The sequence below is a fragment of the Thalassophryne amazonica genome, chromosome 12 (genome assembly GCF_902500255.1).
Source record: "Thalassophryne amazonica chromosome 12, fThaAma1.1, whole genome shotgun sequence".
Taxonomy (NCBI): Eukaryota; Metazoa; Chordata; class Actinopteri; order Batrachoidiformes; family Batrachoididae; genus Thalassophryne; species Thalassophryne amazonica.
This window is the reverse complement of record NC_047114.1, coordinates 80459002-80481128: the sequence shown is the minus strand read 5'-3', so window position 1 is coordinate 80481128 and position 22127 is coordinate 80459002. Positions and strand designations below refer to the sequence as shown.

The 22127-nt window shown below is 39.2% G+C and overlaps 1 protein-coding gene across 1 annotated transcript; it reads right to left on the bottom strand.

Annotated features, from left to right (window-relative positions):
- Positions 1-949: 949 nt before the first annotated feature.
- On the bottom strand, positions 950-20491 carry chmp5a (charged multivesicular body protein 5a). Its single transcript, XM_034182710.1, has 8 exons — positions 20324-20491; positions 16448-16552; positions 16313-16359; positions 16096-16189; positions 13492-13563; positions 12955-13063; positions 10072-10187; positions 950-1345 (listed from the first exon to the last, which is right to left on the bottom strand). Exons 1-8 carry the CDS (start codon positions 20390-20392, stop codon positions 1295-1297), a joined length of 663 nt encoding a protein of 220 aa, XP_034038601.1. The 5' UTR covers positions 20393-20491; the 3' UTR covers positions 950-1294.
- Positions 20492-22127: the final 1636 nt, after the last annotated feature.

Genomic DNA, 22127 nt, shown 5'->3' with positions numbered 1-22127 from the left:
ACTCGATATGTAAAAGGACAACCAAAAACCCCAACACTTTTTTTGATTTTGATGTGTGCAGGAAAAGGATGAATTGTTAAAATTCACAATTAGATCTGGGATGCCATGCTCACGTTGTAAAGTATCAGGCATATAGAGAAAATCTAACATAGGCTTTTAAAGAGTAAAGTTCAGTAACAATAAATAATAATATATGTGATGTGTACTTAATTAGATACTTGCCTATACATTGGAATGAGGCTCCAATTTTTTTTGGAATAATCTTCCACATGAGCTGAGAAAGTCAACTTCTGTTGAGTCCTTCAAAACCATTACCATTCATTTATTATACTATTACTATATAAAACACACGTAGTTCATAATTACTACTTATATTCTTATTGAGTATTTTATGTTTATATTGTTTGTATCTTTGGCTTTGATGTTAGTTGTTTTAACATTTTCATTTTTTATTGTGCAATGTTTTCTAAACTGTGTTTTTATGTCAAATTGGTATTGTAGAGCACTTTGAAATGCATTTCTCCTTAAAGTGTTACATAGCTTATGAGTTTCCTACAGTGGGTTATGATGATTCATTTGATGCAGATCTTATTTTTATTCAAAACATCTGATTGACACTGCTGAGTACACCCATAAACATCTATACTAAAATTAATCCATAACCACTTTGAGAGTGCCTATATATAGGTTGCACCGGAGTATAAGTCACACCTTTTTTTTGTATTATCAGCCCTTTAATTTAGTAATATTGTGCATTGTTGTAATATTTTTTTTTTATTAATTGGCATTTATTCTTATATTATTAGTTTACTTTGTTTACCACTGATTCCTGGAAAAGTCTAATATAAGTAGTCATTATAATTATTATTATTAATAATAATAATAATGAATGTGTGATTTGTAGGTATTTGGAAGACGACTATAAATAATCAACGCCTGGAAATCCAACATTTAATTAAAAATTTTATTTTTCACACACACATGAGCAGGCAGACTGGGATTCATCTCCACCTGTGATAAAGTCAAACAATGAGAACTAAACAATCAGACTACACACAAAAACCAATACTGATGGATAAAGATTAATGGGAGAGGGGATAAAGTTTTTTTTTTTTTTTTCCAAAGTTTCAGTGTGTCACAAGGCCACATACCAGCACAGCAGTAGTAACAATACACAACCCAATGTCAGGACAGCTTCAAACGGTAGTGTTCTCAGGTCATGTGCTTTTGCCTGTATCTCTGTTACTCTATATACAAGCGTGTTCTCAGTGCAGTGTTGAGGCGCTTTCCTCGTTTAAGTGGCTGGAATCTGCGGCAGGCCAAACTCGTCCACCAGAACACCGTCCTGAAAGCACAAGTGCAACACGGTTAAGCAACCAGTTACTACGGTTCATTCTGGTGTCGGCACACACCAGTGATGCCGGTAACGCGTTACTTAGTAACGCGTTACTCAAGTAACGCGTTACTCTAATCTAACCACTTTTTTTAGTAACGAGTAATCTAATGCGTTAATCTTTCCAAATCAGTAATCAGATTAAAGTTACTTCTCCATGTCACTGTGCGTTACTATTATTTTTCATTGTGGTTCGATAGCAGCATTAAACTTGGTCTGTGGGCAGGAGGTCGGGGTTCGACTGAACTGCCCACTTTAAGTGAGCTGTGAGCTTTTCATCCACGGTTTTTTGCAGCTGCTCGACTCGTCGTCTCCTCTTAAAGCACAGTGATCAGCACACCTGCACTGAGCTTTACAAAGACATTTTTATACTTTTTTTTCTCCTTTATTTAGAATTCTGAGCTGAGCCGCTCCGTATCTGCACGTTAAAACAGCTGATCCTCCGCGACGCGTCAACAACTAACACTATTTTCCACTCAAATGCACCTAAACTCTCTTTCTGAGGACCACATGATGTGAAAACACAATAAAACTTTCTTACCTGTAAATCTGGTCACGTTTTCTGCCTAAATAAATGTTATCCATTCTTTGTGCTCAAACACCAAAGTAGGGGTGAATCCAGATGGAATGGGGGCGTGGGGGAGGGATGTGCCCCCCTCACAACACCCCTAGATTAAAGGTCCAGTTTTGAAGCCTTTTTTTACTACAACTACTAATACTACTTAAAATAATATTAATTTCGACAAGTAAAATATTTAGAGAGAATTTAAATGTTAGAAAAATGCTAGAATGAATTTAATAGTTGCGTCAGTCACAGTCAGTCAGAGCTGCGTGTCGTCAGAGTGAGCTGCAAAAAGTTTGTACCTGAGTTTTCAGAGGTGGTGTTTGTAGTTGCCATCTGCCACGCCGGTGTTTGCCAACCCGGACAGTGGGAATACCACCTCAACCGGCAACTTAGCCCCGCGACTGGACAGCAACAACGTCCGAGGCCCAACGTGGTGAATTCACTGAGGCCGCGCGCTGCGTCATTAGAACCGCGCGTCACGAGTGCCGCTTCCCCGAGGCCTCGTGCAGCCACCGCGCATCCATCAGCGCGGAAACACCGAGGCCGCGCGGCACCAGCGAAGTGCAGATCCATCCCGGTGACAAACAACGCAGGCTGTTAACATCGGCGATCGACAAGCTGCTCATAAGCCGACCATGGGGCCTAAGAAGGTTCTGACAGCGGAGGAAGGTGACGATATTAAAAAATCTCTGGACTTTTTATCAGAGGAGATTTCTGTTGTGAAGCAGCAACAGAAATCAATCATGGATCTGGTGGAGGAGGTGAAGGCATTACGGCTCCAGAATGCCGAGAAAGACCGGCATCTGGTGCAGCTGGAAAATAGAGTGGCTGAATTGGAGCAGTACACCAGAATCAACGACGTCATCATCACAGGTCTTCACATCAAACCACGGTCCTACGCACGGGCGGTAACAGATGAGAGCGGAGGGGAGCCCAGTGAACAGGAGGTCAGCTCTGTGGAAAAACAGGTTGCTGATTTCCTCCTATCTAAAGGTATAGAAATGGATTTAAATAACATTGAAGCGTGCCACCCTCTGCCCCGGAGAAATGACGGTGATAAACGAACCGTCATCATGAGATTCATCAACAGAAAACACAAAACAGCACTGTTAAAACAAGGAAGAAAACTGAAAGGGACAAACGTATTCATCAATGAACATCTCACCAAACGGAATGCCGACATCGCCAGGAAAGCACGCTTCTTGAAGAAACAGGGAAAAATCCAGCACACATGGACTTCAAACTGTAAAATATTCATCAAACTGAACGGATCACCAGAACAAGCAAAAGTCATGGCAATAAGGAACATCGAGGAGCTGGACAAATATGAACAATAGTGTTTCTTAAAGCGAGGATCTGGACAGATATGACCAATAAGGTATGAGGACACAAACACATCACAACACCATGACACAGACCAGAGGAACCTATTCATCTACTACCTATTCATCTACATCTGGAGACAAGAAGGATATAACTCAAAGGATTGCTGATCATGGAAAAGTAGAACTGAGAACATTTAAATACACAGACCACAATGTACTGGACTTGGAGCACGATATAGACCCGGACAATAATTTCTTCTCAAATATCAATGACAGTTGTTGCTATTATACAGATGAACAGTTTAATCGGATCATTAAAACGGATAACAAATTATCAATAATCCATTTCAACAGCAGAAGTCTATATGCAAACTTTAACAACATTAAAGAATATTTAAGTCAGTTTAAAAAATATTTAACATAATTGCTATATCAGAAACATGGATCAATGAAGATAAAGGAATGGATTTTGAACTGGATGGATATGAATTTAATTGTGTAAACAGAAAAAATAAGAGTGGAGGAGGAGTGGCTGTGTATGTGGATAAGAACATGGATTATAAAATAGTAGACAATATGACAACTGTGATTGATAACTTATTAGAATGTATAACTATTGAAATATGTGAAGAAAAAAGCAAAAATGTATTAGTCAGCTGTATATATAGAGCACCAGGATCTAGTATTGAAACATTCACTGACTGTATGGGAAAAAATGTTCTCAAAAACTAATCAAAAAACTGTGTTCATTTGTGGTGACTTAAATATTGATCTGCTCAATCCAAATAAGCATAAAATAACAGATGAATTTATCAGTATAATGTACAGTATGAGTTTATATCCAAAATCACCAGGCCAAGCAGAATTACATCCCATAGTGCCACCTTAATTGATAATATATTCAGCAATGATATTGAGAATAACACTGTGAGTGGATTATTAATCAATGACATTAGTGATCATCTACCAGTTTTCATCGTTATAATAGAAACCATCGGCGGAATCAGCCAGAGGAGAAAATAAAATACAGGCGAGTGCGGACAGAGGAAAACATGAACACACTAAAGAAGGATTTACAGGAGCAAAACTGGGAAAAGGTATACAGTGAAAGTGATGTTGATAGTGCATATGAAACTTTTTTACAAATATTTACATCATTATATGATAAAAATTGTCCAATTAAACAAGACTACAGAAAACAAAAAATCCAAGCTCGACCATGGATGACGAAAGGGTTACGAAATGCATGTAATAAGAAAAATACACTGTATAGAGAATTCATAAAACTAAAGACTAAAGAGGCAGAAAATAGATATAAGAAATACAAAAATAGATTAACTAATATTATACGGGTATGTAGGAAGGAATATTATAGTAACATATTATATAATAACAAAAACAATATTAAAGGAATATGGGATATATTAAATAGCATTATCAAAAATGGTAATAAAAAACAGAGTTACCCTCAGTATTTCATTGATAATAATGTCAAGAAGGAAAATAAGGATGAGGTAGTCAACGGTTTTAATAATTTTTTTGTAAATATTGGACCAAGCTTGGCAGAAAAAATTCCCGATTCCCAACCTGAGGATTGGGATAATAATCTCATAGAAAGAAATCCCTGTTCAATGTTCCTCACAGCAGTGGATGGAAATGAAATTATAGACATTGTGAATAATTGTAAATATAAAACATCTACCGATTTAAATGAAATTGATATGGTGGTGGTAAAACAGGTCATTGAATGGATTGTAGAACCATTAACATACATCTGTAACTTATCATTTCAAACCGGTAAATTTCCCAATCAAATGAAAATAGCTAAGGTTGTGCCGCTGTATAAGACTGGGGATAGACACCACTTCACAAATTATAGACCTGTTTCTTTGCTTCCACAATTTTCCAAATTATTAGAAAAGTTATTCAATAATAGATTAGACAAATTCATAAATAAACATAAATTACTTACTGATAGTCAATATGGATTCAGAGCACATAGTTCAACATCACTTGCATTAATAGAATCAGTTGAGGAGATTACAAACGCCATAGACCACAAATTACATTCAGTTGGAATATTTATAGACCTTAAAAAGGCTTTTGATACAATCAATCATGACATATTAATCAGTAAACTTGAACAGTATGGGATTAGGGGTTGGTGTTGCACTGGGTGAGAAGCTACTTAAGTAACAGAAAACAGTTTGTGAAGTTGGGGGAATATACATCATCATGCTTGGACAATGCTTGTGGCGTCCCACAGGGGTCAGTATTGGGTCCAAAACTGTTTCTAATTTATATAAATGATATTGTCAATGTTTCCAAAATATTAAAATTAGTATTATTTGCAGATGACACAAGCATTTTTTGTTCAGGGGGGGATTTGCAGGAGTTACTGAGGAGGATCAGTATAGAAATGGGAAAATTGAAAATATGGTTTGACAGAAATAAATTATCATTAAACTTAAGTAAAACAAAATACATGTTATTTGGCTATTGTAATACAGACATACAGGTTCAGTTACAAGTCGAGGGGGTAGATATTGAAAGGGTACATGAAAATAAGTTTCTGGGGGTGATAATAGATGATAAGATAAACTGGAAGACTCATATAAAACATACAAAGTAAACTGTCAAGAAGCATTTCAGTTCTAAACAAAGCGAAACATATTCTGGACCACAACTCACTCCGCATTCTTTACTGCTCACTGGTTTTACCATATTTACAGTACTGTGCAGAGGTATGGGGTAATACTTATAAAGGTACAACACAATCACTATCAGTAATGCAGAAAAGAGCTATAAGAATTATTCATAATACTGGCTATAGAGATCATACAAATCCACTATTTTTACAATCCAAATTATTAAAATTCACAGACTTGGTTCATTTTCAAACAGTACAAATTGTGTATAAAGCAATAAACAATTTACTTCCAGCAAATATTAAAAATATGTTTTTTAACAGATCAGGGGATTACAGTCTGAGGGGGAAATTTAATTTAAAGCATCAGTGGGCACGAACAACATTAAAAGGTTTCTGTATTTCTGTCTGTGGGGTGAGGATGTGGAACAGATTGGGAGTGGGGCTCAAGCAATGTCCAAGCATGAACCAGTTCAAACAGCAGTACAAAAATATGGTTTTTTCTGGGTATAGGGAGGAGGAAGGGTAATGAGGGTTAGGGTGTTTTTGTTGTTTGCTTCGGCTTGTAAATATATAGTATTTTGTATGTAAGTAGGTATGTGTAGGTGTATATTTATGTTTGTGTATATATACGTGTATATATGTATATGTGTATATATGTGTATGTTGATGTGTATATGTATGTGTGTGTATATATATGTATATATATATATATATTGATATCGGTTTAGGTGTGTAGGAATTTATGTGTATATGTGGCAAAGGGTATTACTGGTTGTGGGGAAGAAGGGGTAGGGATAAATAAGCTGATGCTTCACCCTACCCCTTTTCGGACATGTTGGGTACACAGTAGGAACTTTTTTGTTGTTGTCTTTACTGATCTATCTTGTAATTGTTGTTGTATCAAATGTTCGAAATAAACAGTTTTCATTAATTTTTCATTAATAGTTACATTTATAAACAATGTAGGTTCGAAATTGCAAGTTTTACTGTTACAGTGCTGTCAACAGTTAAATATGAGGTCAAGAAAGAGGTCTTTATTTTACTTTTTATAAAACAAGTATTTATTTTCATTGAAGTGAAGAAAGGGTGACTATAAAGTAAGTTTTGGCAAAACAGGTATCATTGTCATGTTGCGGTAGCAGAGGGTTGTTGTCGGCAGCTGGAAAAAGTAACTAAAAAAGTAACTAGTAATCTAACTTAGTTACTTTTACAATTGAGTAATCAGTAAAGTAACTAAGTTACTTTTTCAAGGAGTAATCAGTAATCAGTAATTGGATTACTTTTTCAAAGTAACTGTGGCAACACTGGCACACACACAATAACTGTGTCCACTATAGATTTTTCTTTTTGTCTGTATTTTTATTTAAATTTACAAAACATTTTGTTCTGTTGGTGCTCAATAACTTCATGCATTTTTTTCAAATGTTGTGATCATTAAAAAACTGGCTGATTTGCATTTATTCATGAACATACCATATTTTTTGGACTATAAGTCGCACTTTTTTTTTTACATGTTTTGGCCGGGGTTGCGACCTATACTCAAGAGCGACTTATAAATGAAAAATATCCCGGTAGATTCTCAATTAATTTACCGTAATAAAACAATTTTACGTGACAGTCGCTCTATGTTTTAAAATGGCCACCGGAAACGGAAATGCAATGCATCATGGGCACTGTAGTATGGCGGCCGCCCTATAGGTCACCCTGGTCACGATAACCAATCAGAGAATAGAACACTGGACGCGTATTCCTCACCTCACCCAGGCCCACCTGACACAGACAATGATTGTGAAACAGCATGTGAAGCAGACACAAACTAACAAAACAGCTTCAACCATTGGATATCAGTGTGAGCAGAGTGTTTAAGTTGACGCTGAGAGCTGCGTGGGAGCACTGGGTGAGCGACGGCGGAGGATTAGCGTCTGCACTTTGAAGGAGCTGGCGTCGACACCACGGGGAGGTCATGAGCTGCGCAGGTAGGTGCTGCATGAACATCGGCAGCTGACACCTGGTGTGTACTATGGTCCACAGCGGGTAATGTGTCTGAAAAGAACCGTTCAGCGATGGTGCGGGTTATGGTTCGGCTCGCAATGTGGTCCGCAAAATACAAACATATCCGTAGGTAAAATGCAGCTCACGAGAGGGCACTCAAGGCTTGTGTGACTGTTCCTGCGACTTCTGACTACCATAGAAAAATAAAAATTTCAACATTACTGATAACTTAACAAGACAACGGAGAAGGCCCGAAAAAATGCCACCAAAAAGAAAATCATACTCTGCAGATTACAAGTTACGACTGGTGAAATATGCATCTGAAAACGGTAGCCGTCACAATATTATCATCTGAACTTTTCATGTTAACATACCTGTATGTCCATGCAACTTATAGTCCAGTGCGACTTATTTATGGTTTATTTTTCTTTATTATAATGAACTAGATGAACTCAAAGATCTAAAACTTTTTCCACATACACAATATCACCATTTCCCTCAAATATTGTTCACAAACCAGTCTAAATCTGTGATAGTGAGCACTTCTCCTTTGCTGAGATAATCCATCCCACCTCACAGGTGTGCCATATCAAGATGCTGATTAGACACCATGATTAGTGCACAGGTGTGCCTTAGACTGCCCACAATAAAAGGCCACTCTGAAAGGTGCAGTTTTATCACACAGCACAATGCCACAGATGTCACAAGATTTGAGGGAGCGTGCAATTGGCATGCTGACAGCAGGAATGTCAACCAGAGCTGTTGCTCGTGTATTGAATGTTCATTTCTCTACCATAAGCCGTCTCCAAAGGCGTTTCAGAGAATTTGGCAATACATCCAACCAGCCTCACAACCGCAGACCACGTGTAACCACACCAGCCCAGGACCTCCACATCCAGCATGTTCACCTCCAAGATCGTCTGAGACCAGACACTCGGACAGCTGCTGAAACAATCGGTTTGCATAACCAAAGAATTTCTGCACAAAGTGTCAGAAACCGTCTCAGGGAAGCTCATCTGCATGCTCGTCGTCCTCATCGGGGTCTCGACCTGACTCCAGTTCGTCGTCGTAACCGATTTGAGTGGGCAAATGCTCACATTCGCTGGCGTTTGGCACGTTGGAGAGGTGTTATCTTCACGGATGAATCCCGGTTCACACTGTTCAGGGCAGATGGCAGACAGTGTGTGTGGCGTCGTGTGGGTGAGCGGTTTTCTGATGTCAATGTTGTGGATCGAGTGGCCCATGGTGGCGGTGGGGTTATGGTATGGGCAGGCGTCTGTTATGGACGAAGAACACAGGTGCATTTTATTGATGGCATTTTGAATGCACAGAGATACCGTGACGAGATCCTGAGGCCCATTGTTGTGCCATACATCCAAGAACATCACCTCATGTTGCAGCAGGATAATGCACGGCCCCATGTTGCAAGGATCTGTACACAATTCTTGGAAGTTGAAAATGTCCCAGTTCTTGCATGGCCGGCATACTCACCGGACATGTCACCCATTGAGCATGTTTGGGATGCTCTGGACCGGCGTATACGACAGGGTGTACCAGTTCCTGCCAATATCCAGCAACTTCGCACAGCCATTGAAGAGGAGTGGACCAACATTCCACAGGCCACAATTGACAACCTGATCAACTCTATGCGAAGGAGATATGTTGCACTGCATGAGGCAAATGGTGGTCACACCAGATACTGACTGGTATCCCCCCCCCCAATAAAACAAAACTGCACCTTTCAGAGTGGCCTTTTATTGTGGGCAGTATAAGGCACACCTGTGCACTAATCATGGTGTCTAATCAGCATCTTGATATGGCACACCTGTGAGGTGGGATGGATTATCTCAGCAAAGGAGAAGTGCTCACTATCACAGATTTAGACTGGTTTGTGAACAATATTTGAGGGAAATAGTAATATTGTGTATGTGGAAAAAGTTTTAGATCTTTGAGTTCATCTCATACAAAATGGGAGCAAAACCAAAAGTGTTGCGTTTATATTTTTGTTGAGTGTAGCTGCTAGTGCGACTTGTACTCCAGTGCGACTTATAGTCTGGAAAATACGGTATTTAAACTCTGTATGGGTGCTAATAATTCTGAGCATAATTCTGTGTGCTTCAAACCCAATGCAACATTTAACTGCTACCTTATTTGTCTTGCTGTCACTGGGCATTCCTTCGGGAATAGACGGGGCGGATGAGGCCTCATCCAGGTAGGATGTGTCGTCATCCAGCAGAAGCTCATCACCCAGTGCGTCCAGTTCTGCAATCACATCCATACTCTCAATATACTACTGCAGACACTTGAACTGCCACAAAGCAACAAAAAGAAAAAAAAGCGCACAAAAAAAATCTGGTTATTGACGACTGAATATCTTTATGAGCCTCTTACCTGGATTTGACTCTTCATTCTTATTTTCACATTTCTGTTTTGCTCTTTTTAATTCTCCTTTTTTAACAAATACTACATAATGACACTGAGGTGCAGCGACAATCGTGCTGTGAAGTTGTGAGTTGATAGAGAACATTATCAGCGTCATAACGTCAGATACTAACAGGACTATTCCATTTTCATATTCAGACTCTGAACAAAGACTATTTTCTCTCATCTTTTATCTTTCACATTGTCATAATGGCCTTTTCACAAAGTGTTACAGGAAAGATTTTTCTGGCTGAGACGCCATCTCATTAACTTATCCTTTAAGCCCCGATCACAACCCACCGTGCGTTTTTTTTCGCCATACGTTTTCTGCGGATGCCACGGCCACTACGTTTTTGTGAAAACGTACGGAGGCAGTAGCAAGAGGAGGGAGGGAGTACGTTCAACGCACGTCTCTAGGAGTGTAACGATAAAGAGAGTTGACAATAAAGCAGTGTGTGTGTGTGTGGGATCGCTTTTCTTTTTTATGAGCGGGACCGGAGCAGCAGGTGTTTTTCGCCGTCGGCGATGCATGAGCATGTCCAGCCTGCAGCGGTCAGTTGTACGAGTGTTTACTTGCCTCGAAAAGTTACAGCTAGTTATCAGACTGAAGCTGTGGAGTGTCTGTGTTGCTGACGTTTGGAAATAAAGTCCAAGTTCAAGTGAGAAGCTGCGTTGTGCATGCAAGTCTGTCGGAATCCATAGTATGTGGTGAGTGCCATAATCCGTATTGCCTACGTACGGATTTGGTTAATTCAATAGTAATTGAATGAAAATGTGCTGCTTTGAATCCGTACTGAGGCAGTACTCACAACGTGCGTCATCTGTACTGCTGATGAATCTGCAGCCTGACCGCAGCGAAAGTTCTGCATACACTAAAACCTCTATGGCGTGTCTGCGTGCTCCTAAATTCGTAATGAGGCAGTACTTACAACGTACGGATCTCCAAATTTAGCCCACGTTTTTGCAAGTAGACTGCACACACGTGCAAGTATGGCGGGTTGTGACCACGGCTTTAGATACGCGAGAATTATTGTGGCGGCAAACTCCAGACTCTCGATGACACAATCCCATTACACGCACGTTATTTTGCCTTATGTGCTTCGAACTGCACTTCAACATATTGTGTTAGAAATGACCAAGTACTGCCACTAACGGCAGCAGGTACCTTTTTCCTGACCGTGACCTGCTTTGACCACAGAGATCATTTTTGAGGTTGTACATACAAACATTTTTCAAAGATAACTAATCAGTCAAATGGCAAACATGGAACTGCTCTCCATCCACACCACGGACAAGATAACAAAGCAGTCGTGATATAGCACAAATATTAAAAACACATTTCTTGACGTTACCCTCCCAACTGCAAATTTTGCACGATGACAATCGGACAATCGTTCTTTTCGTGTAGGTTTGCATGTCTGAACAGATCTACAGAGAGGTTCACTGTAGAAGAGCCACACTTGTTTAAAAGTCAAAATGTTGTTGGTTTAATGACAAAGCAGCTCAGTGGGATAAAGAGTTGAACTACCAATATGGGTTCAATGCCAAGTCACGCTACCCGTCTGTGTCCTTGGATAAGACACTTGATCTGCATCATCTAAAGCCCCTTTCACACCGGGGCTCCTTCGAGTTACTTCATGTGGCGTCATGACGACGCAGGAATGTCTGCGTCAGGTGCACGCTGCAGGGGGAGAGAGGAGGTGAGGACGCAGCATGCAGGTTCTCTCAGAGTGCACAGTTTGGCTGCAGACAGACTGTGCACTCTGATTCCTCTTCTAGTTTATATTTGTTCTTGTGCTGAGCTGCAGGGCTGCAGGTCTGTGCTCTGATTTCTGTTATATTTTATCTTTCTTCCTTTGACCGCGAGCTGCACATGAACGAACCGTCCATGAGTAAATGTGGAGGTGTCTGGAGTTCGACCTGATGTGGACATGTCCTGTCTCTGGCAATGAGTCTGTGAGCAGGACTTATGTCCTTTTTTTGTCCTTTATTTAACAGAATGATGAGAGTTTGAGGGGAGAGTGAGGAACTGCAGGAGCCAGCCAGTTTTTTTTCTTTTAATTGTTCACATGTGCGCGTGTGAACGAATCATCCGTGAGTGGACTGGAGATGTCCGGACTTTTTACTGGACGTGGACATGTCCTGTCTCTGGCAATCAGTCTGTGAGCAGGACTTTTATGGACTTTATTTAAACCATAGAAGTAGAGAGACACATTTGTGAGAGAATTTAAGAGCGAGGAGCTGCAGCAGCTGTGTAGACGGTATAAAAACAATCCTGCGTGATTTATACTTCGGGAATAATGGAACACAGCAGGAATTAGAAATTGGCGTTGGGTAATATTGTATTGTGAGGGTGTGGCTTCCAGTCACATTAGGTGCCCTTGCATTGCTCTGACTTGCGCTTAAACCACTTAATTTCTGCGTCTTGTGTTCAACGCAGAAAAAAACTAAACGTTTAATTTTTGGTGTTCGATTCACTTCGTCCTTTGCTTCCCTCACACAAAATACCGTTTACGATTTTCTGTGAGTTTTGTGAATGTCAAACTGTCACCGGTTTGTAAATAATTTTACAACACTGTACATGAGTGTTTGTGACAATCATTCATACCTGCTTCAAGATCATCCTCGTCTATATCTGGAGTGCCGTAGCTGCGGCTCAAGGCCTCTTGTACTTCACTGGCTTCTTCCATCATGTCCTCCAGCTGATCCTGTAAATCCTACAAATACAAGAATATGTGATCACTTTTCACGCATCATAATACTATGACAGAACGCACAATTCTACTTCATATTCATCTCTAATGTAACATGCTATGAGTTATCTTTTAGCACCTCCCTCCCAATTGATTTGAGATTTTAATCAATCTTACAAACAATATGAAATTAAGGATGGCTGTTACTAAAAATAAGGACGTGCAGGTAAAGACTAAGATGATCACACCCCATATAACCACATACATTAATCACATGTTGCAACTTTTTAAACCTTTCCATTGTTTTAAACGATGGATTAAAAAAAGTATCACATTCCATTTAAACACCGCCAAGCAAATACAACATTGACGTGCATCAAAGTTGCCATTTTTGTATCATTGGACAACACAAAAACACCACAGAAGTCATAACAAAAACAAGTTAAACCTACATCAATCTGATCAAGTTTAACATCCTTGTAAGCCTTCTTCATTTCCTTTGCGCCGATCTTCATGGCCTCCACCTACGAACACACAAGAACAATCAGGCATTTAATTTTTGCAGGTGATTTCCTCGTAAAGACAGACGTCTATGATAATCAGGTTCATTCTGTGTGTGGACATGAGTTCAAATTCCGTTATTGTTGTACCCGAGCATTAGCCGATTCTGTCAAAGCCACTTATCGTTTTCATTGTTTGTAGATTAACTGACAGGAATGCCAAAGGTGCACTGTGCAGGTCTCGTTTGCATCCACATTTGCAACACTTGCATCTTAGATCCTTCTGCTTAAGAAGTGAGAACAAATATGCAAGAAAAAAAAGAGGCACAGAAGGAAAGACTGTGGAAAAACTGATTAAGACAACACAAATGTCAGATGATATACAGAGACACAGAAACATCAGATGGTAGTCTTAATCAGATTATTGCAACTGGGCTGTTTTTTTACTGACAAACTATGGTGATAGTCAAACAACAATCAAGAAATGATGGAGTTTCAAAAGATAAGGTGTATGATAATCAAGTTAATTCTGTAACAACTAATTGTGATGTAAACAAAATAAAACTCACTCATCTTCAACCACTTATCCAGGTTTCCCTTTTCACACTGACCACCTCTGACTGTGGGATCCTGAGGTGTTCCCAGGCCAGTGTGGAGATATAATCTCTCCATCTAGTCCTGGATCTTCCTCGGGGTCTCCTCCCAGATGGACGTGCCTGGAACACCTCTCTAGGGAGGCGCCCAGGAGGTATCATTACCAGATGCCCGAACCACCTAGCTCTTTTCAATGCAAGGAAGTAGGGGCTCTACTCCAAACTCCTCACAGATGACTGAGCTCCTCACCGTATCTCTAAGGGAGACACCAGCCACCCTCCTAAGGAAGCCCATGTCAGCCACTTGTACCCGTGATCTAGTTCTTTGGGTCATGACCCAACCATCATGACCACAGGTGAGAGTAGGAATGAAGATTTACCAGTAGATCGAGAGCTTCGCCTTTTAGCTCAGCTCCCTTTTCGTCACAACAGTACGGTAAAGCGAATACAATACCGTCCCTGCTTCGCTGATTCTCCGGTCAATCTCACGCTCCATTGTCTCCTCACTCGTGAACAAGACCCCGAGGTACTTGAACTCCTTCACCTGGGGCAAGACCGTATTCCCTACCCGGAGTAGGCAATCCATCAGTTTCCTGCTGAGAACCATGGCCTCAGATTTAGAGATGCTAATCCTCATCCCAGCCGCTTCACACTCGGCTGCGAACCGACACAGTGAGTGTTGGAGGTCACAGGTTGATGAAGCCAATAGAACCACATCATCTGCAAAAAGCTGCAATGAGACTGAGCCCAACAACCTGAAGACTCTCCTCCTCCCGACTACACCTTGATATGCTGTCCTTGAATATCACAAACAGGACTGGTGCCAAACCTCACCGGAAACAAGTCTGACTTACTGCCAAGAGCCTGAACACAGCTCTCTCTTTGAGTACAGAGAGTGGCTGGCCCTAAGACGGGACCCCCTCACTCCATACTCCCGCAGCACTTCCCACAGTATCTCATAATAAAACTTCAAGATAAAAATACTTTTAAGGCTTGGGTCACAAAAATGTGTGTCCTACAAATTTTGCATGAACTGTATTTTAACTGCCTATAATTTAACTTTCAGATAAAACATCTGATAGATAGATGGTGTCCTGCATGGCTACAGTTGCATCAAGTCCAAATAAGTGGGTGGTTACAGAAACCTTTCCTCCCACTCTCTTTAGCACTGCAAGATGGGGCATTTTGTCAACTTTTTTGTGAATTTTGCAAAAGATAATGAGGATATTAGTACTCCACATATGCTTGATTTATGTCATAAAGATCTGTGCATGATCTCTTGAGGGGATCTGCTCCTTGGTCCTTGTCCCACACCCCACCCTTCCACCAAGTTTCAAGAAAATCCATTTGTTTCTGCATAGTTCTGCTAACAGTTGGACAAACACCACCCAAAACATCACCTCCTTTGCGGAAGAAACTCTACAAGTTGGAACAGAACAGAGGATTTCCTTTAAAAGATGTAAAAACTCAGCTGGAGGAGACTCGAGCCTAGATTTCACCTATCTTCTTTAATTAAAGTCCTAATCCTTCATGCAGCTGTATAATTGATGATGCAACAGACAAATGCTGTACCATCTCCAGTTTCTTTAATCAAAGTCACAGAAACCTACAACTCCTTCAGAGTTATTGTGGGTGTCTTGGTGGCTTCTCTCACTAGTCTCTTGCACAATTATTCTGTTTTTGAGAAGTGCCCTCTCCACACAGATTTACTCTACAGTACCATGCTGTTTGTGATTCTTAATAACTGGAGTAAATGAATTCCAAGAAGATATTCAGTGACTTGGAAATGTCCATGTATTCATCCCCTGATCTAAGATTTTCTGTAAACACAGTGTGTGCATTTTATTTTAGTATATGAAAGTATTGTTTGTTCTTTAATAACTTTGGCCATTTTATTAAATATTCTAATCATGCAAAAAAAAAATGATTTGTTTGGATTTATTGGTGTACATTCTATACTTACTGTCGTTTTTGTGTCCTTTAGTGTCTGAATTGTGTAGTTTGCCTGCTCCATATTAAAAGACTGCTGAGCCAACTGTTCTCTTTGTCCTTCATACCTGCAGAAAACAGTAACTGCTTTCAAACAGCGGTATTGTGCACACACTCCCAAACCTCAATTCTGTTATGCGTGTAAAAATAAATAAATAACATGAACGTGGACATTTCAGTTAAAGACTTACATTCTCTTTTGCTTCAGTACTCTCATCGCCTTCTGTTTCACCATATTCTACAAAGGAATTCATGAGACGGACATTTGTCTTCTTTACAAAAATCCTGAGAGTCATTTCCTAAGGTTGCAGTCAGACATGTCCTACCTTTGATGGACCATCCTTCATCTTTTTCAGCTGGTCCTTGTACTTCAAAAGCTCAGCATCGAGTCTGCCAATTTTCTTTTCTATGGATTCTGATCTCGCATCTACCTGTGTGAGAAGAAAGAAGGAGCTCCTTTAGATGTGTAATGGCTCAGCGCATCTTCGAGTACAGACCAAATGTCATACGCGCCCTGTGTGAGAGGGACAGAGAGCAGATAGGTGTCTTGATGCCCATGATCAGGGATTCCTTAACAAAATGGCAAACAGAGGCTGCACACTGCAAAAAAGGGGCGTCTAAAAGCAAGATAAAAACACGAAATCTGAGGGAAATTATCTTGCTGTATGGACAGATAATTTCCCTTGACAAGATGTCTTGAATTAAGATTGTTAAATATAGAAATAAGCATGTTGAACACTTAAAATAAGAAATTAGCCCTTAAAGCAAGATAAATCATCTCAAGGTTTTTGTTTAATCCCAGTAAGAACCAAATAATTTGCAGTGTACCAAGATTTAAAGAAAAAAAACTTTTAGATTTACAAGTCTTTGATCATTTATCTTGCTTTAAGTGTTAATTTCTTATTTTAAGTGCTCAACATGCTTATTTCTAGTTTTCATAAGTCCCTTTGGCTGCTCCCTTGTTTTACTCAGGGTCACCACAGAGAATCTGAGGTGGATCTGCATGTTGATTTGGCACTGGTTTTACACCGGATGCCCTTCCTGACGCAACACCACGTTGCACGGAGAAATGTGGCAGGGGTGGGGTTTGAACCGGGAACCTTCCACACTGAAACCAAGTACATTACCACTTTCTAGATTTAACAAACTTAATTCAAGACATCTTGTCAAGTGAAATTTCCCCCAGATTTAGTGTTTTTGTCTTGTTTTTAAATGCCCTTTTTTGCAGACCAGGCAAGGGTTCTGCAGAAGTGGGGACATGTGCACATTGGTTTGATATTATCTGCAGCTCAGGACAATAGCACTACTTACACACATACAGTATTTGCACACATGCAGCAGCGACATGCACACACAGCAGGACAGCTTTTGTCTTTTAGAGCCGAACATACGTTGACGTATAATCTGTGGCAAATTCTATACAGATAAATACGCGACTGGTACACCAGATTTAAAATTGTGAAATAAAGAGCTTTTTTTCCCCCCACTCTCACAGCACATACATGCATTTATGCATCCTGAATGAGGGACTCTGATTCTGCTTATTCTGGAGTTTATTCATTTGATACTTTTCAACTAGTGCATGTTTGTAGAAAGCACCATGCGTTGCTCTTATTGCAAAGCTCACCAACAGATTATGATTTTTGTTTACGGTACAAAGGCCATTAGAGGTGCATTTATTAAAAAAATAGAGATGCATTTATTAAAAAACAACAAAAAAAAAAAACAGGCCATGTTTGGTGTTGAAGAATTTTGAAAGTGGGACAGCTTAGTCAGCTGGTTGTCACATGCAGGGTAACACGCTGAGTTAAGAGACAGGAGGCTAGCACATTTTGAGGAGTGTGTGAAGATATTTATTGACATGTGCAAACACAAAAGTAGAGAATGGTCTTTTTTCATCAGCAGAAGGGAAAATGTGTAGATGTAGTTTGCATGGCACAACTAAATAAAATATTTCCAGTCGACAATGATATAAAATAGCAAACAGCAGAAAATAATCAAAAAATTAGACTTTTTTTTTTCAATGACAAACTATCGATTATGTAAATAGGTGACAATTAACGCTCTGTCTGTTTCATCTGTGTTTTTTTCTCTTCAGTTGGCTGTTTGAGTTATGGTGGCGTCTCATGCTGACGTTGAACACAGAAGGATTTTCTTAATAATATGAAAAATTTCAGCAAAGTTTGTCAGAAGGGACATGAGATACTAGAGCCTAGATTTGAATTTTTGTTTATGAAATTGCTTCTCTGTTCCCCTCCACCATAAAGCTGTGATCAATAATGCAGCAAGCAATAGTTGCATTACACTCAGTTTCTCCAGTCACAGCCACGCAGTCTGTAACTTCTTCAAAGATGTTATGGGTACCTTGGTGGCTTCCCTCACTTGTCTTCTTGCAAATTCACTGACATTTTGGGACCTGCCTACTCCAGACAAATCAAACATACAGTACCATACTGTTTGTGTTTCTTAATGACAATTGATGTACATATTTAGTGTCTGGTAAATGTTGTTTTTGTATCTACTGTCTTGCTCCTCAAAAGAAAACTGGCTGTTAAAAAAGATATTGAGTAATAATGTTTATTTTTAGTTTCTCCAAATACTTTCAGCCTCTGAAAATGAAGGGACTGTGTATAAATATGGCTCTAATTCCTAAATGGCTAATGTAATTCATTCATTCATTTTCTATATTCGCATACTCCAATAGGGCATGAGGTGGGGTACACCCCGGACAGAACCCCTGGAGTTAAAGCTGACAGTCTACACAAGAATATCTTTACTGTTTCATTCAAGTGTTTAAGTAATACATTTTTATGGCTTCAACTTTCAGTTTAGAGGAACAATTTATTGTATGCATTTCCACTGTGGTTGATTTACAATACATCCCTACTTGAAAAATGATCACTGTACCGAGAATCTTATGGACTCCTGTAGTTCCAGAACATCTCTGCAGAAATTTGAAAATGGCTGTGCACCAACACTCGCCATCCAACCTGATGGAGTTTGAGAGGTGCTGCAAAGAGGAATGGGCAAAACTGTCCAAAGATAGGTGGCCCAAGCTTGTGGCATCATATTTAAAAAGACTTGAGGCTGTAATTGCTGCCCAAGGTGCATCAACAAAGCATTGAGCAAAGAGTGTGAATACCTATGTACATTTGATTTCTTAGTTTTTGAATTTTTTATAAATTTGCAAAAAAAAAAAAACAAAACAAAAAAAAAACACTTTTTATGCTGTCATTATGGGGTGTTGTGAGTAGAATTCTGGGGGAAATAATGAATTTACTCCAATTTGGAATAAGGCTGTAAGATAAAATGTGGGAAAAGTGAAGCACTACAGGCATTATAGGTGTCAGTCTTGACAGTCTTGCTGCCTCCAAAGACTCTGTCTTGACTTTGTCATGACCACTCCAAAATCTCAAATTCTTGGTTTTGAGTCACACTGTAAACTCTTTGTTTTGATTTGGACTCAATATCAGTGGTCGTCTCCCCGTTTTTTTTTTTTTTTTTTTAATTATTAAAGTCAATTTACAAGGTCCCTGCTTAGAATTGACGTCAAAGACTAATGATACCTGACAAGTCGGTGGATGTTTTTAATACATCATAAAGGCATTCAGGACACAGGCTAGGAAAAGAAAGTTTTAAACCCTATCAGAAATTAATACACAAGTAACCTACACCATGTCAAGCAGATATAAAGCTGGATCACAAAAACTTTTTTTTCAATAAAACTGAACTCATACGATTAATCAGTTTGCTAAGTGACAAATCATTGCAAAGTGAAATCATTTTGCAAGATCACTTTGACTATAATTCCAGTTTTTGCACATTTCCTTCTTTTTCATCTTACAGGTCTGGACTACGGGACTAAAAAAGTATATATATATATATATATATATATATATATATATATATATATATATATATACACACACACACACACACGTGAATTTATTATTTCCCAACACTTTATAGGCTAAACGCATAGAAAATTACTTCACCACCAGTGGAACTAATCGCTGCTCGCAGCCTTAACTGTCCTGTTTGTTGGACCTTCAGCAGTTTTTATATGAACATCAATTCTCTTTTAATTTGAACACAGTAATCTGACAGCCTCCGTTATTTGTTGTTTAGCCTGCTAGCCTGTTAGCTCGGTTGGCTCTGTGACCGTGCAAACTAACGGTATCGTCATAAACTGCTCCACTTACGTTGCCTATGCAGTCCGACAGATTAGGAGGAGGATCTTTCGGTTTTCCTCGCCCGAATATTCTATTCATTTTCTAAATGTTTCACGTCGATATTTCAGCTTTTTATTTGGAAAATACAAAAACCATTAAAAACAAAAAGCGTTCTACATTAATGACACCAGGAAGCAGCTGTAAAGACAGAGAAGATTTTTATTGGTCGGTGTAAATAGTTGTGGCCAATGACAGTTGAGATGTTCTGTTTCCCCCGTGTGGCGAGCAGTGGTAGTGCAGCTGTCAGGGGAAACCTTTTGTCCGCAGTCTTTGTCCACAAACCGTCTGAGGAAAAAGACACTGACAGCAAGGTTATGTTAAAAATGAAAATATGGGCTTTGGAAAGTGGAAAGTGGTGTTAGATTTTGATACAGATTGAGATGTGTATTTATTTATTTAGTATAATAATAATAATAATAATAATAATAATAATTATTATTATTATTATTATTATTATGGCCTCTTTTTTCTCCAGAAGAATTAATGTTGTGAGAAAGACCTTTCTTCAAGATTGTAGAAAATTTCTCAAACTATAATACATGAATTCTTTGGAAAAATAAGGCATTTATAAACTATTCATATCTACGATTTCGTGTTGAGACAGGATTCAGACGATAGAAAAAGTTTTCAAAGAGCCCTGCGCAGAGAACGCAAACAAGCTTCCAATTCTAAAAAATTCAAGGTCAAAGTCCTGTTAGAAGTAACTTTTCATAAACTAAATTAGATGTGATCAAATGACAGGAGCATGTATTTAGTTCATGCACTTGAATCAAAGTTTTTTTTGGTGTTGTGTGTGTGTGTGTGTGGGGGGGGGGGGTCGGATTATGCATTCTTTTTCAGATAATTTTCACAGAGCATTGGTTGTCTCTGCTGTGCACCATTTGTCATTACTTTTTGGCATTTGGTTTATGACTGATAACTGTAAGATAGACAAACGCGCATAAAATTGGAACCTCCATCCAATTTTCATGGTGTAAGTAAATCCATAACAGAAAAATGGGAGTGACTGAGGCACTTTTGATTCAGATTTAATGTAAAATGTACACCAAATGGCTTTTCAATATTAAATTCAAATGTCCACAAAAACACAATCCAGATCAAACCTGGATCAAACTGTGTCAGGTGATAGTGAGTGCCAGTCTGCACCTCACTTTCAAATATGAGAGCGATTGGGGCATGTTTGATTAAGATATAATGTAAAATATACATTAAATGGGGCTTTCAATATTAAATTCAAATGTCCACAAAATCCACAATCCAGATCAGATCTGGATCAAACTTTGTGAGGTGACAGTGAGTGCCAGTCTGCACCTCACTTTCAAATATGAGAGTGATTGGGGCACATTTCATTAAGATATAATGTAAAATATACATTAAATGGGGCTTTCAATGTTCAATTTAAATGGCCACAAAAACCAAAGAATAGACGTAGAAAACATGCAGGTCAGGGACCCTCCATTCTACATGGATGGCTGCTTGTACACTCTAAAAAATGAACTGCTGTCTCAACTAGAAGACGTGATATCACAATCTGCATAGATTTTTAAAGTTATTTCAACTTAACTAGAGAAGTCCTGTGGCATTATGTCAGTAATGGCTAAGCTGATAGACTTTGTGGCCCCAATTCAATGCTCCTTTACTTGATTAAAACCTCTCCAGATAAATTTTTGCCAAGTGCATAAATGTAAGAGTTTTATCAGCTGTTGGGAGACTGTTTTTCCTTTGGATAAGGAGGACGATTAAAGCAAACACAAAGAGCCTGGCTGTAATTGCT